The sequence below is a fragment of the Symphalangus syndactylus genome, chromosome 8, assembly GCF_028878055.3.
Source record: "Symphalangus syndactylus isolate Jambi chromosome 8, NHGRI_mSymSyn1-v2.1_pri, whole genome shotgun sequence".
NCBI lineage: Eukaryota > Metazoa > Chordata > Mammalia > Primates > Hylobatidae > Symphalangus > Symphalangus syndactylus.
Genome location: NC_072430.2, coordinates 71355622 through 71369819, shown reverse-complemented (window position 1 = coordinate 71369819; position 14198 = coordinate 71355622). Strand labels below are relative to the sequence as shown.

The following is a 14198-nucleotide window of genomic DNA, read 5'->3' as shown; positions in this document are numbered from 1 at the left end:
GCAGGCCCTGAGCTATGCTAGTTAGATAAAATTGCTCTTGTCACCCATTTCAATGTGGCTGTTCTCTTTTTTTTTTTTTTTCCAAATTATGGACTTGTCATAAAGGTATTTTGCTTTGTATATCATTGTTAAGTTGGTGCTTGTATGGGAGGATGAGGACTGGGACCTCCTATATCACCATATTGTTGACATCACTACAATCTCTTGATCTCTATTCTCATTGAGTTTTTCAGGTATTCCTGTTTACTGTTTCTCTCTTCAAACATATGTAATTTGCTATTAAACCCATCTTTTTGGATTTTTAATCCAAAAACTATGTTTTTAATTTCAGAAAGTTATATTTGAATACATTTCAAAACTGCATGTACTTTTATAAAATTGTGTCATCTTTATGTTCTTGAATCCTTGTTGCCTGGTCCTATGTAAATGTTAACACTTAGCCCTCTAATTAATTGGTACTAATACCTTCCCACTCTACTATTGGCATCATGGCAGCAGCTTATATACTGCAGAGTGTAGAATTTAGTTTTTTGTTTCTGTCCAAAGATTTTAAAAAATTTCTTATGAGCTTAGCTATGCATGTAATATTTGTTATACTTAACCCAGTATTTCTTGGTATCTCTATTCGAAGAGGGTTGGGGTCATTTTAGTACACCATCTTTTTTTTTTTTTTTTTTTGAGATGGAGTCTCACTCTGTCGCCCAGGCTGGAGTGTAGTGGTGTGATCTCAGCTCACTGCAACCTCTGTCTCCTGGGTTCAAGCAATTCTCCTGCCTCATCCTCCTATCTAGGATTACAGGCACATGCCACCAAGCCTGGATAATTTTTTGTGTTTTTAGTAGAGATGGGATTTCACTATGTTGGCCAGGCTGGTCTTGAACTCCTGACCTCAAGTGTTCCTCCCACCTTGGCCTCCTAATGTGCTGGGATTACAGGCATGAGCCACTGCACATGGCTAAGTCCACCATCTTATAGGACCTGGAAATCAGTTTATTCTATTCATGTGAGGAAACTTAGGCCATAGTGGGAAAGTGGCTTGGCCAAGACCAACTAGCACGTCCGTTACAGAGCTTGAATAAGAGCTCATATCGCATAATATAGTGGACCTGTCAGGATGATCGAGGTCCCTATCCTGCCAGCATCGCCCTCCCAGGCTTCCCTACCAAGCCAGAAATAAGCAGTGCAATTCTCCTCATTAACCTACATGAACATCTTGCCTCAAGGTATCCCCCAGGATACTAGAAAGTGGTTAAGGTGCAGATTTTGGATGCTTTCCCTGCAGAACACAAAACAAGTCTCTGAGTTGAGCTTAGTTCAGTGCTAAAGGCTGACGTGAATCTTCTAGACCAGCCAGGTGATGATGGCATCAGAGAGAGAGCTGTTGGCTGCCTGCCTCTGCTCCTGCCAGAAGACTCTCTTGGTCTCTTCCAGCCTCCATGCCCCGGCTGCCTTGCTCAGTGTCCTCTTCTGTGGGGGAAATACCTGTTCCTCAGTTACTTGGGCATCTGAATTTATGGCCTCTCAAAGTGGGCAAGACACAACACGATAGATGCCCTCATTGGCAATGCAATTAGAGACTGTCACCCCATGTGCCGGCCAGGGGAGCCCTTCTGCCAGCCCATAAAGGGGATAGAGAGGTGCTTCAGGGATATGAAATTATGCCTAGTGAAACAGATAAATTAACTGTTTAATTTAATTTAATTTAAATTAAATGAGCTTGTGCTCATTTAAGCTCCAAAGAAGACTTGCTTAAAAAGCAGCCACATAAATTGTGGAAGAGGAAGAGGGAAGATTGAAATATTAAATCAACTTTATGGGTGTGCGGGAGAATGCATTTCAAGCGCATTTGTCACCAGCTCACTGAGGCAGCACCATTTAGGATGCTGATTTACAAATAGGAAGGGGAATGGCTGAGACATTGGAGTGCTTCCATGTGCTACCAAATTAGAGGAGTCCTATGAGAAAGAGTGTTCTTTGGCACTTGTCTGAATGTAGAATCTGGTGAGGTCCTACCCTTCTCAGTTTTCTTGTTCTGAAACGATGGGGGGCTGTGCTCTGGACAGTGGGATGTGCAGGCCAGGTAATAGCAGGGCTCCCAGAGATGTTATTTCAGTGCGTGAGTCCACAGAGAGGCCTGGTGGTAGATGGGGGTTTACATATGCACCTCTCCCTGTGCCAGTGTCCCCTCTGCATTTTCCACCCAAAACTTAAGATGCTCTAACATGCTAGTCTGCTAATTAATCTATTATCTCTCTCCTGTTAGTAGGATGTAAGCTCTGTGAGGGACAAGCTTTTGTCTGCTTCATACCCTGCTCTGCCAACCGTCCTAGAATAATATGCCACAGGTAGATGCTCCATGAGTGTGTTTGTTGATGGAATGACTGAGCCCTGTTTCAGGCTGGTGAGACCTGCCATCTGTTACTGTGCCTGGCTGCCCTGTGTGTGTGTCAGTGTTCCTGGTTGTTCTGTCTGTCAGTGTTCCTGGTTGTTCTGTCACTGTGCCTGGTTGTTCTGTCACTGTACCTGGTTGCTCTGTCACTGTTCCTGGTTGTTCTGTCTGTCACTGTGCCTGGCTGCCTTGTGTATCGGTCACTGTGCCTGGTGGCCCTGTCACTATGCCTGGTTGTCCTGTGTGTCTAACACTGTGCCTGGTTGCCCTGTCTGTCACTGTGCCCAGTTTCACTGCTGTCTGTCACTGTGCCTGGTTGCCCTGTGTGTCTGTCACTGTGCCTCACTGCCCTGTCACTGTGCCTGGTTGCCCTGCTGTCACTGTGCCTTGTTGCCCTGCTGTCTGAATGGGCAAAAACTGGAAGCATTCCCTTTGAAAACTGGCACAAGACAGGGATGCCCTCTCTCACCACTCCTATTCAACATAGTGCTGGAAGTTCTGGCCAGGGAAATCAGGCAGGAGAAGGAAATAAAGGGTATTCAATTAGGAAAAGAGGAAGTCAAATTGTCCCTGTTTGCAGATGACATGACTGTATATCTAGAAAACCCCATCGTCTCAGCCCAAAATCTCCTTAAGCTGATTAGCAACTTCAGCAAAGTCTCAGGATACAAAATCAATGTACAAAAATCACAAGCATTTGTGTACACCAATCACAGACAAACAGAGAGCCAAATCATGAGTGAACTCCCATTCACAATTGCTTCGAAGAGAATAAAATACCTAGGAATCCAACTTACAAGGGATGTGAAAGACCTCTTCAAGGAGAACTACAAACCACTGCTCAATGAAATAAAAAAGGATACAAACAAATGGAAGAACATTCCATGCTCATGGGTTGGAAGAATCAATATCGTGAAAATGGCCATACTGCCCAAGGTAATTTATAGATTCAATGCCATCCCCATCAAGCTACCAATGACTTTCTTCACAGAATTGGAAAAAACTACTTTAAAGTTCATATGAAACCAAAAAAGAGCCGGCATCACCAAGTCAATCCTAAGCCAAAAGAACAAAGCTGGAGGCATCACGCTACCTGACTTCAAACTATACCACAACGCTACAGTAACCAAAACAGCATGGTACTGGTACCACCACAGAGACATAGATCAATGGAACAGAACAGAGCCCTCAGAAATAATGCTGCATATCTACAACTATCTGATCTTTGACAAACCTGACAAAAACGAGCAATGGGGAAAGGATTCCCTATTTAATAAATGGTGCTAGGAAAACTGGCTAGCCACATGTAGAAAGCTGAAACTGGATCCCTTCCTTACACCTTATACAAAAATTAATTCAAGATGGATTAAAGACTTAAATGTTAGACCTAAAACCATTAAAATCCTACAAGAAAACCTAGGCAATACCATTCAGGACATAGGCGTGGGCAAGGACTTCATGTCTAAAACACCAAAAGCAATGGCAACAAAAGCCAAAACAGACAAATGGGATCTCATTAAACTAAAGAGCTTCTGCACAGCAAAGGAAACTACCATCAGAGTGGACAGGCAACCTACAGAATGGGAGAAAATTTTTGCAACCTACTCATCTGACAAAGGGCTAATATCCAGAATCTACAATGAACTCAAACAAATTTACAAGAAAAAAACAAACAACCCCATCAAAAAGTGGGCAAAGGACATGAACAGACACTTCTCAAAAGAAGACATTTATGCAGCCAAAAAACACATGAAAAAATGCTCATCATCACTGGCCATCAGAGAAATGCAAATCAAAACCACAATGAGATACCATCTCACACCAGTTAGAATGGCCATCATTAAAAAGTCAGGAAACAACAGGTGCTGGAGAGGATGTGGAGAAATAGGAACACTTTTACACTGTTGGTGGGACTGTAAACTAGTTCAACCATTGTGGAAGTCAGTGTGGCGATTCCTCAGGGATCTAGAACTAGAAATACCATTTGACCCAGCCATCCCATTACTGGGTATATACCCAAAGGACTATAAATCATGCTGCTATAAAGACACATGCACATGTATGTTTATTGTGGCACTATTCACAATAGCAAAGACTTGGAACCAACCCAAATGTCCAACAACGAGAGACTGGATTAAGAAAATGTGGCACATATACACCATGGAATACTATGCAGCCATAAAAAATGATGAGTTCATGTCCTTTGTAGGGACATGGATGAAACTGGAAAACATCATTCTCAGTAAACTATCAAAGGACAAAAAGCCAAACACTGCATGTTCTCACTCATAGGTGGGAATTGAACGATGAGAACTCATGGACACAGGAAGGGGAACATCACACTCCGGGGACTGTTGTGGAGTGGGGGGAGGGGGGAGGGACAGCATTAGGAGATATACCTAATGCTAAATGACGAGTTAATGGGTGCAGCAAAACAACATGGCACATGGATACATATGTAACAAACCTGCACATTGTGCACATGTACCCTAAAACCTAAAGTATTATAATAAAAAATAAAAATAAAAAAATAACTTCCCAAGTACAATAACTGCACATAGTCAAAGATGGTCAAGTACAAATGAAGTAAGATACCATGAATGAAAATCAGCAGCACCACCCCACCTCCCAAAAAATTAACAATGGATTCTCAAAGACTTAAATGTTGAAATAATTAGATGTAGCATATAAAACAAATCTTACTATGTTTAATCAAGACAAGCTTGAAAATATTTGCAGGGAATAGGAAAGTGTATAAAGTTATATAGTAGTATTGAAAAAAAAGAACAGAACTTTTAGAAGAAACCAAGGTTAAAAACTCTGGTGAAATATCTTGACTTGCTTTTTGCTAGGATATTCTCTCTGGGACCCCTGAGCCCATCCAACCTCCTGTCTGTCCATCAACTGATTACTGCTCAGTCACCTCAGACAATACCACTGGGAGCAGGAGAACTGCCTAGCTGAGCCCTGCCTGAATGTCTGACTCATACCTCACGGTGTAAGTGAAAGTGAATACCTAGCCACACCTGGGTAAAGACCTAGACAGAAGCCCAGGTGTCTGTCTCTCCCACCCCTGCCTCACCTCCAAAGGCACTTGCTATCTTTTTTTTTTTTTTTTTTTTTTGAGATGGAGTCTTGCTCTGTCACCCAGGCTGGAATGCAGTGGCATGATCTCAGCTCACTGCAAGCTCCGCCTCCTGGGTTCATGCCATTCTCCTGCCTCAGCCTCCCAAGTAGCTGGGACTACAGGTGCCCACCACCATGCCCGGTTAAGTTTTTGTATTTTTAGTGGAGACAGGGTTTCACCATGTTAGCCAGGATGGTCTCGGTCTCCTGACCTCGTGATCTGCCAGCCTTGGCCTCCCAAAGTGCTGGGATTACAGGTATGAGCCACCGCACCCTGTCAACCTGCTATCTTCACCTTCATGATCCGTAGCACAGTGCACTCCTAAATACTGCATATGCGTCCCTAAACAACATACTATATCCTTAACATTTAAAACCTTATTGATTGTGAAGTGTGCCATTATCTTATGTACCAATAAGGAAAAATGATGCAATTAAACTGACACTTTCTTGATTAGAATTTTCATTTTATGCTTATTAAAAAGAATAGTTATCACTTGTAACTTACTAACTCAAGCTGATGCCTCATACATACATGAAAACAATTAAAAACTCTTAAGCAGCTCAAACTGCCAAAAAGGCCAGCTGTGCAGTTGGACTCAGCCAGACACTCAGCAGTGGCACCAGCAGCTCCTCTATATGAGCTACGATGAGGCTCTGGAAGTTCGAAGATGATGTCACCTATTGGCTAATGAGGTCAAATGGTCTTGACTTTCATGGTAATTATGATGCTAAGACTGCCAGCGGTCTGCAAGAAAGCCCAGTGGAGATGCACTATGGTAAGAAATTCTCAGTGGGCAGCACTCTTTTTGCATAGAGAATGATACAGCAAGGGAAACACAGACACAGACAATCTGGGTCAAAAGCAATGTGGAGAATGTGGAGCCCAATTAGGAAGAGGTTTTAAGACTACCTGAACCAGAATATTTTGCTTAACTTTTCTTTTTTAATGCATGCACGAGCATAATATATAATAAAATCTATGTTCACACACATCATAAATTTTCTTTTTAATAAGCATAAAATGAAAATTCTAATCAAGAAAGTATTTTTTCACTTAACTGCATCATTTTTCATTAACTGTATGTAAGATAATTGCATACTTCATATTCAGTAGTTTTTATGTGTTAACTAAAAAAATCACAAATTTATAAAGGTAGAGAGAAGACTTTATTTCTTATAAGGGTTAGAGTCTGTAAGGTGGCCATTCCTCAGGCTGGGAAGCATAGCCTCTGGCAAAGGCCACAGGCATTTTCAAAGAGGAGGGGCTGAGGTAGGAGCTTTGTGCCGAACAGGTTGGCTGAACATACATATTCAACAGCTTACAGGAGGAGCTATGAATATTCATGAAGACCATCCTGATGCATGCGTATTGAACACACATGTATGTAACCTATGACCTATATCCACCCTGGGGAGGAGACTGAACATTTAAATCTATTACAATTAAGCCCTATACATGAAAAGATCTTTTCAGGACCTGAAGGCAGCCTCTGTCAACTGGCCAGAACCAGTCTGTGGTGGTTGGTCTTCTTATCTGGAGAAAGTTACTGAAATTCATTTCTTGTCCAATCAAAGCTGTAGTTATGTTATGGCTGATGAAACAGCAGGCTCAGTTAGTCATTGTCTAGTGGTGAGCTACAAATTGCTCTAATATTGTTTATCTCATGGCCAGTGCTTGTTTTGCTGCTAGAGAAAAAGAAGAACCTTATGACAGTTAGAAAATAGTTTATTCTTTAAAGCATAGGGGTGTGGGGATTTAATCCTTGCCTGACATGGCCTTGGGTCCTGTTTATAATGTGGCATCTTATGTCCACAGAGTCTTTTCTGTTAGTCTCACGGCCTCTATTTTAACATGAATGCTGGTCAGTTGTTGTGTATATACTGCAAGCAAAAGGGAGGGGGGATAATGAGGCATATCTGACCTCCCATCCCATCATGGCTGATAACTCAGTTTTTAAGATTTTTCTGGGGTCCTTTTGCCCAAGAGGGGGTACATTCAGTTGGCAGGGGACTTAGGATTTTATGCGGTGGCTCACGCCTGTAATCCCAGCACTTTGGGAGGCCAAGATGGGTGGATAATTAGGTCAAGATATTGAGATCATCCTGGCCAATATGGTGAAATCCTGTCTCTACTAAAAATACAAAAATTAGCTGGGTGTGGTGGCGTGTGCCTGTAGTCCCAGCTACTTGGGAAGCTGAGGCAGGAGAATCACTTGAACCTAGGAGGCAGAGGTGGCAGCGAGCCGAGATCGTGCCACTGCACTCCAGCCTGGGCAACAGAGGGAGACTCCATCTCAGAAAAATAAAAGAAAAAAATTTACAGATGCTATGAATACCGTACGTTGTGTAGGGATGCATATGCAGGTGAACAAATGAAACACAGCAAGGAATTGACTATGGTAAAAGTCAAGATGGTGGGCACCATGGGGGCTGAGGCAGGGGTCAGGGAGAGAACCTTCTGGCAGGCTCTAGGTCTTCACCTGGGTGTGGTTGGGCATGACTTTTACTTTTATTGGGTGAATTATAAATAGATGTTTTATGCACTTTTCTATGTGTGTTATTTTCATAATTAAAAAGTTTAAGGCCAGGCATGGTGGCTAACGCCTGTAATCCCAGCACTTTGGGAGGCTGAGGTGGGCGGATCACTTGAGGTCAGGAGTTTGAGACTAGCCTGGCCAACAAGGGGAAACCCTGTCTCTACTAAAAATACAAAAATTAGCCAGGCATGGTGATGGGAGCCTGTAATCCCAGCTGCTTGGGAGGCTGAGGCAGGAGAATGGCGTGAACATGGGAAGCAGAGATTGCAGTGACCCGAGATCACGCCGTTGCACTCTGCACTCCAGCCTGGGTGACAGAGTGAGATTCCATCTCAAAAAAAAAAAAAAAAAGTTTGAAATACATTATAAACTCAAGTTATAAACTTGGTATCCTTTCACCTTTAGGGATGACCTTGTTCCTGGAGAAACTGCTGCAGAATGGAAGCTCCAGGGGCTTGGGTACAGCAAGTAGGCTATGCATTTCCCACCAGCAGGAATCTAGCTCCTGGCCAAGGTGAGCCACACAGAGCAGCAGCCACGGATTTTATCCTCCCGGGAGGCAGATCCTAATTCGCAGAGAAGACCTGGCCAGCAGGAGGATGCCAGCCTCATCCTCAAGGCTGGGATTGGGACTCTTTCCAGAAGGAACGACCTCTGTGCTTGACTTGGTTGGTGGGCGCAATGGATTCTTTAACACTGGGGAAATTCATACAGATGAAAGTGAGAGACATGTGGCAGTGAACTATAAACGTTAGCCAGGTCTTAGAAATGCTGGGGGCGGGACACACAAACTTTGTGAGAAGAAAAATAAGCTTTTGTGGAAGTGAGGTTTGGAGGCCAAGAGTCCTTTAAGCATCTTAAAAGATCCACTGTGCTTCCTCCAACACTAGCCTTTGGTTTGCTTTTATGTGCCACTGGATTCTGTTGCTCCAGGGATGCCAGGCTCTTTAGAAGCCATCCTAGCAGCTGGTCTCTGCTTGGGAATGTACAAGCCTTGGCTCTGGGACACGTAATCGCCCGTGCCTCCACATGTGGTTTCCAAGCATCCACTGAGGTTTCTTTGACTTTAGGGGAAAAGATGAGAGGCACTGCGCTTAAACAATTTGGAAGCAGAAATCCAAACACCAGGGACCTGAGTGCAGCAAGGGCAGGGTCCTGGGAGGGCCTCTCCAGAGACCCTTCTCCTTCTGGATGGAGGATGGGGTCATCTTTGCTGAGCAGAAGGCAGCGATGGTTTCCTTTTAGATGCTGTGGGTGCCCCTGTCAGCAAGAGCTCCAGTTGTGGCCTCAGGGGTGGGGAGGAGAGCTCTTTCAGTGTTGCCTTAGGTGTGTGTCTGTGTGTGTCCTAACCCAGACCTTCCCACACTCCCCCACATGCTGATCACCATGAGCACCTCTAAGGCCTGGGTCTTTGCATTAGAAACTTATTTGTTAGGGGTATAGGGGGCAAAGAAGGCACCTGGCACTCATCCTCATCTCCAACTTCCAAGCTTGAGCAGGATGTCTTTTCCCTGAGTGAGGTGGCGAGCTTTGCTGGCCCCACAGCCTTACCTGCATGGTCTGGTGAACCAAGGGGGACCCTGTCCATGATGTCTGGGCCAAGATGTCCCTGTTGGTGGCCCTGGCAGGTCCTCTGTCCTGCTGCTGCTCCTTTGGTCACATAGGGGGTTTGCTCCTCATGGACCCACCACCCCCGTGTAGTTGTAATGCAAGTGAGGGGTTCTAATTTTATCGGCTTTATCTTAGTGAAATAAAGGTTAATATCACAGAACCAAAAATAAAGCTTCTGCTCATTACAAGGGAGTTTCAGCCTTTCTGCAACACAATAAATCCAATCTTAGCATTTTCAGCTTTCTCATGATTCTCACTCTCTTTCATTTTACCTAGGTTATCTAATTTGTTGGTGTACAATTGTTTATTGTATTTTCTTATAATCCTTTAAATTTCTGTCAAGTTCATAGTAATGTTTCCACTTTCATTTCTGATTCAGTTTTTTGCATCCTTCTTTTTTCTTTGTTGGTTTAGCTAAAAGATTGACATTTTGTTGATCTTTTTAAAGAAAAATGTTTTGGTTTTGTGATTCTTCCTGTTGTTTTTCTGTTTTGTATTTCATAAATCTCCACTCCCATCTTCATTATTTCCTTCCTCCTGCTAGGTTTAAATTTAGTTTGTTCTCATTTTTTTCTAGTTTTTTTAAGTTGTAAAGTTAGGTTATTAATGTGAGTTTTTTTCTCGTTTTAAATGTAGTCATTGACAGCCATAAATTTTGCCCTGATTACTGCTTTTGCTACATCTCATAAATTTAGGTATGTTGGGTTTTTATCTTCCTTTGTAGGAAGATATTTTCTAATTTTTTTGTGATTTCTTCTTTGACCCATTGGTTATTTAAACGTAATGTTTACATATTTGCAAATTTTTCAGTTGCCTTCTGATGTTGATTTCTAGCTTTATTCCATTGTGGTTGGAGAAGATACTTTACATAATTTTAATTTTTAAAATTTATTGAGTCTTGTTTTGGGGTCTAATATATGGTATACCCCAAAGAACGTCCCATGCACACTTGAGAAAAATGTGTATTCTGCTCTTTTTGTGGTTGAGTTTTCTATATATGTCTCTTAGGTCTAGTTGGTGTGTGATGTTGTGCAAACCCTCTATTTTCTTATTGATCTTTTGATAATATGTTCAATTCATTGTTGAGAATGAGGTATTGAAGTCTCCAGCTATGACTATAGAACTACTTTTCCCTTTAATTTTGTCAGTGTATGCTTCACATATTTTGGGACTGTGTTGCTTAGTGTGTATATGTTTGTAATTGTATCTTCTGATGATCTTTTAATTACTACATAGTGTTCTTTTTGTCTCTTGCAACAGCTTTTTTTTTTTTTTGAGACAGAGTCTCACTCTGTGGCTCAGGCTGGAGTGCAGTGGTGCAATCATAGCTGACTGTGACCTCCAACTCCTAGGCTCAAGCAGTCTTCCGACTTAAGCCTCCCAAGTAGGTAGGACTATAGGTTTATGCCACCATGCTTGGCTAACTAAACAAATATTTTTGGTAGAGGTGGGGTCTTTGTTGCTCAGTCTGCTTTGTTGCTCGGTCTGCTCTTGAACTCCTGGCTTCGAGCGATCCTCCTGGCTCAGTCTCCCAAAGTGCTAGGATTACATATGTGAGCCACCATGTCCAGCCTCTTGTAATAGCTTTTTTTTTTTTTTTTTTTTTTTTTGAGACGGAGTCTTGCTCTGTCACCCAGGCTGGAGTGGTGCAATCTCGGCTCACTGCAAGCTCTGCCTCCCAGGTTCACACCATTCTCTTGCCTCAGCCGGGTAGCTGGGACTACAGGGGCCCGCCACCACACCCGGCTAATTTTTTGTATTTTTTTTTAGTAGAGATGGGGTTTCATCGTGTTAGCCAGGATGGTCTCCATCTCCTGACCTCGTGATCCACCTGCCTTGGCTTCCCAAAGTGCTGGGATTACAGGTGTGAGCCACCACGCCCAGCCTTGTAGATAGCTTTTGACTTAAAGTTTATATTGTCTGATCTTTACATAGCTACCCCAGCTCTCTTTTGATTACTATTTGCATGGCATATCTTTTCTGTACTTTCACTTTTTAAATATTTGAATCTAAAATAGACAATATACAGTTAGACCATGTTTAAAATAATCCTTTCTGTTACTATTCACCATTTGATTGGAGAGTTTAAACTATTACATTTAAAGTAGTAACTGATAAAAAGGGATTTATTTCTGCCATTTTTCTATCTGTTTTCTCTATGTCCTATACTTTTTGTTCCTCATTTCCTCCATTACTACTTCTTTTTAAATTTTTTTTGGTAGTGAACCATTTTGATGTTTCATTTCCTTTTGTGTATTTTAAAAACATATTTTCTTAATGATTACAATGAGGATTACAATGAACATCCTAAATTTATAACCATCTAGTTTCAACTGATACCAACTCAATCTTACTAACATATAAAAACTCTGTTCCTATACTGCTCCATCCCCACCTTAAATTGTTGGTGTTGCAAATTACATCTTTATACATTGTGGGCCCATTTACATAGATTTCAATTTGGTATGCATTTATCTTTTACACTATTTAGGGAATAAAAAAGGAGTTACACATTAAAAAAATGTAATACTGGCTTTTATGTTTAGAAACCTCTCTATTTCTTTATGTTGCTTTGTGTTCCTGTCTAGTGTCCTTTCATTTCAGTGTAAAGGACTCCCTTTAGCATTTCCTGTAGGGCAAATATACAAGTAACAAACTCCCTCAGCTTTTGATGGTTGGGAATGTATTAACTTCTTCATTTTTCAAGATTAGTTTTTCTGGTTTTTTAATCTTGGCTTACAGTTTTTTTTTTCTTTTCTTCGGTGGTTTAAATTGTCTCACTGCTTTCTGTTCTCCATGGTTTGTGATGGGAAAATTACAGTTAATCTTATTGAGAATCTATTGTACATAATGAATTGCTTCTGTCTTGCCACTACAAGAGTTTCTCTTTATCTTTGAACTGTTTGATTGTAATGTGTCTAAGTGTGGATCTCTTTGAATTTATCCTACTTGGAGTTTAATATCTTTCATTAAACTTACACAGTTTTCATTCGTTATTTCGTCAACAGTTCTTTCTGCCCCTTTCTTTCTGTTTTCCTTCTGGGACTTCCATACTGCATATGCTGTCCTGCTTGATAGTGTCTTATTCTTTATTCTTCTATGCTTTATATCAGATAATTCCAATTATCCTATCATTGATTTCTCTGATTCATTTTTCGGCATATTCAAATCTGCTGTTTAACCCCTCTGGTGAATTTTTCTTTCTCTTTTCTTTTTCTTTTTTTTTTTGAGATGAAATCTTGCTCTGTCACCCAGGCAGGAGTGCGGTGGCACAAGTTTGGCTCACTGCAACCTCTGCCTCCTGGGTTCAAGTGATTCTTCTGCCTTGGCTTCCTGAGTAGCTGGGATTACAGGTGTGCGCCACCACACCAAGCTAATTTTTGTGTTATTGATAGAGACGGGTTTCACCATATTGGCCAAGTTGGTCTCGAACTCCTGACCTCAGTTGATCCACTTGCCTCGGCTTCCCAAAATGCTAGGATTACAGGCATGAGCCATCGGGCCTGGCCAAATTTTTCATTTCGGTGATTTAACTTTTCAGTTCCAGAATTTCTGTTTGGTTTATTTTGTAATTTATATCTGTTTATCGATTTTCTAATTTTGTATGTGCACTGTTTTCCTGGTTTTATTTAGTTTGTTGTTCATGGTTTTCTTTAGTTCTTTAAACATTTTAGGACAGTTGATTTAAAAATTTTGTCCAGTAAGTCCAATACTAAGGTTTCCTCATGGATTTTTTTTTTTTTTTCTAGGATTGGGCCACGCTTTCCTATTCCTTTGTATATCTTGTGATTTTTTTTGTTGTTGTTGAAAATTGGGCATTTTGAATATTACAATGTGGTTACCCTGGAAATTAGATTATCTCCATTCCTTAGAGTCTGTTGTTATTTTTTCTTCTTGAAGAATGTTGTCCTCTATTTCTTTAGTGATTTCTCCAAACTAATTTTGCAAAGACTGGATTCTTTGTCATTTGTGGTCACTGAAGTCTCTGTTTCATTATCTTAGTGGTCAACAGTGAGCTTCCAGAGATTTAAGTATCTGGAGTGAAAGAAAAAAAGAAAGGGAGAAATAAATAAATACACAAATGAAACAAGAAAACAAGAAAGAGAGAAGATACTAGTGTTTTGACTTTTGCAGCTTGGCTCTGAGTTGGGACAGGAATTCCTTCAGTGCTAAGCTGGGCTTCCTGCAACTATGCCTTAGCTTTTGCCTCTTGCTTGCCTGGAGCCCACAGATCTGTCAGAGGAACAAGCCTGGGGTCCTTTTAGATGTTTTCTCATATGTGTCCTGTTCTGGGCCTGTGTGTTATCTTCTATCTTTGCCAGCATACACAGTAGCCCTTCTGAGCTCTTATTCTTCCAATAACCTTCCTTTTTGGCCTCCTTCTTTTTGGCTTTTGGTCTGCCACTTGCCTGACCACAGTTCCCACACCAGGTGGGAAGAAAAGAGTCAATTTAGTCTTCCAGGGAACCATCAGACAGATGAATACACAGTGCCACAATATTTTAAGAACAAAGTCTGTATTAATCCCTGGA

The 14198-nt window shown here is 41.5% G+C and overlaps 1 protein-coding gene across 2 annotated transcripts in view; it reads left to right on the top strand.

Annotated features, from left to right (window-relative positions):
• Positions 1 to 12662, top strand: part of LOC129488759 (protein strawberry notch homolog 2-like) — a 96683-nt gene extending 84021 nt beyond the window's left edge. Inside the window, exon 5 of one of the 2 annotated variants that reach the window (XM_063644640.1) lies at positions 8461 to 12662. In XM_063644640.1, coding sequence (XP_063500710.1) covers positions 8461 to 8466 — 6 coding nt within the window. In that variant the 3' untranslated portion in view covers positions 8467 to 12662. The remainder of the gene's footprint in view (positions 1 to 8460) is intronic. The other variant, XM_063644639.1, reaches the window with a different exon arrangement.
• The last annotated feature ends 1536 nt before the right edge of the window (positions 12663 to 14198 follow it).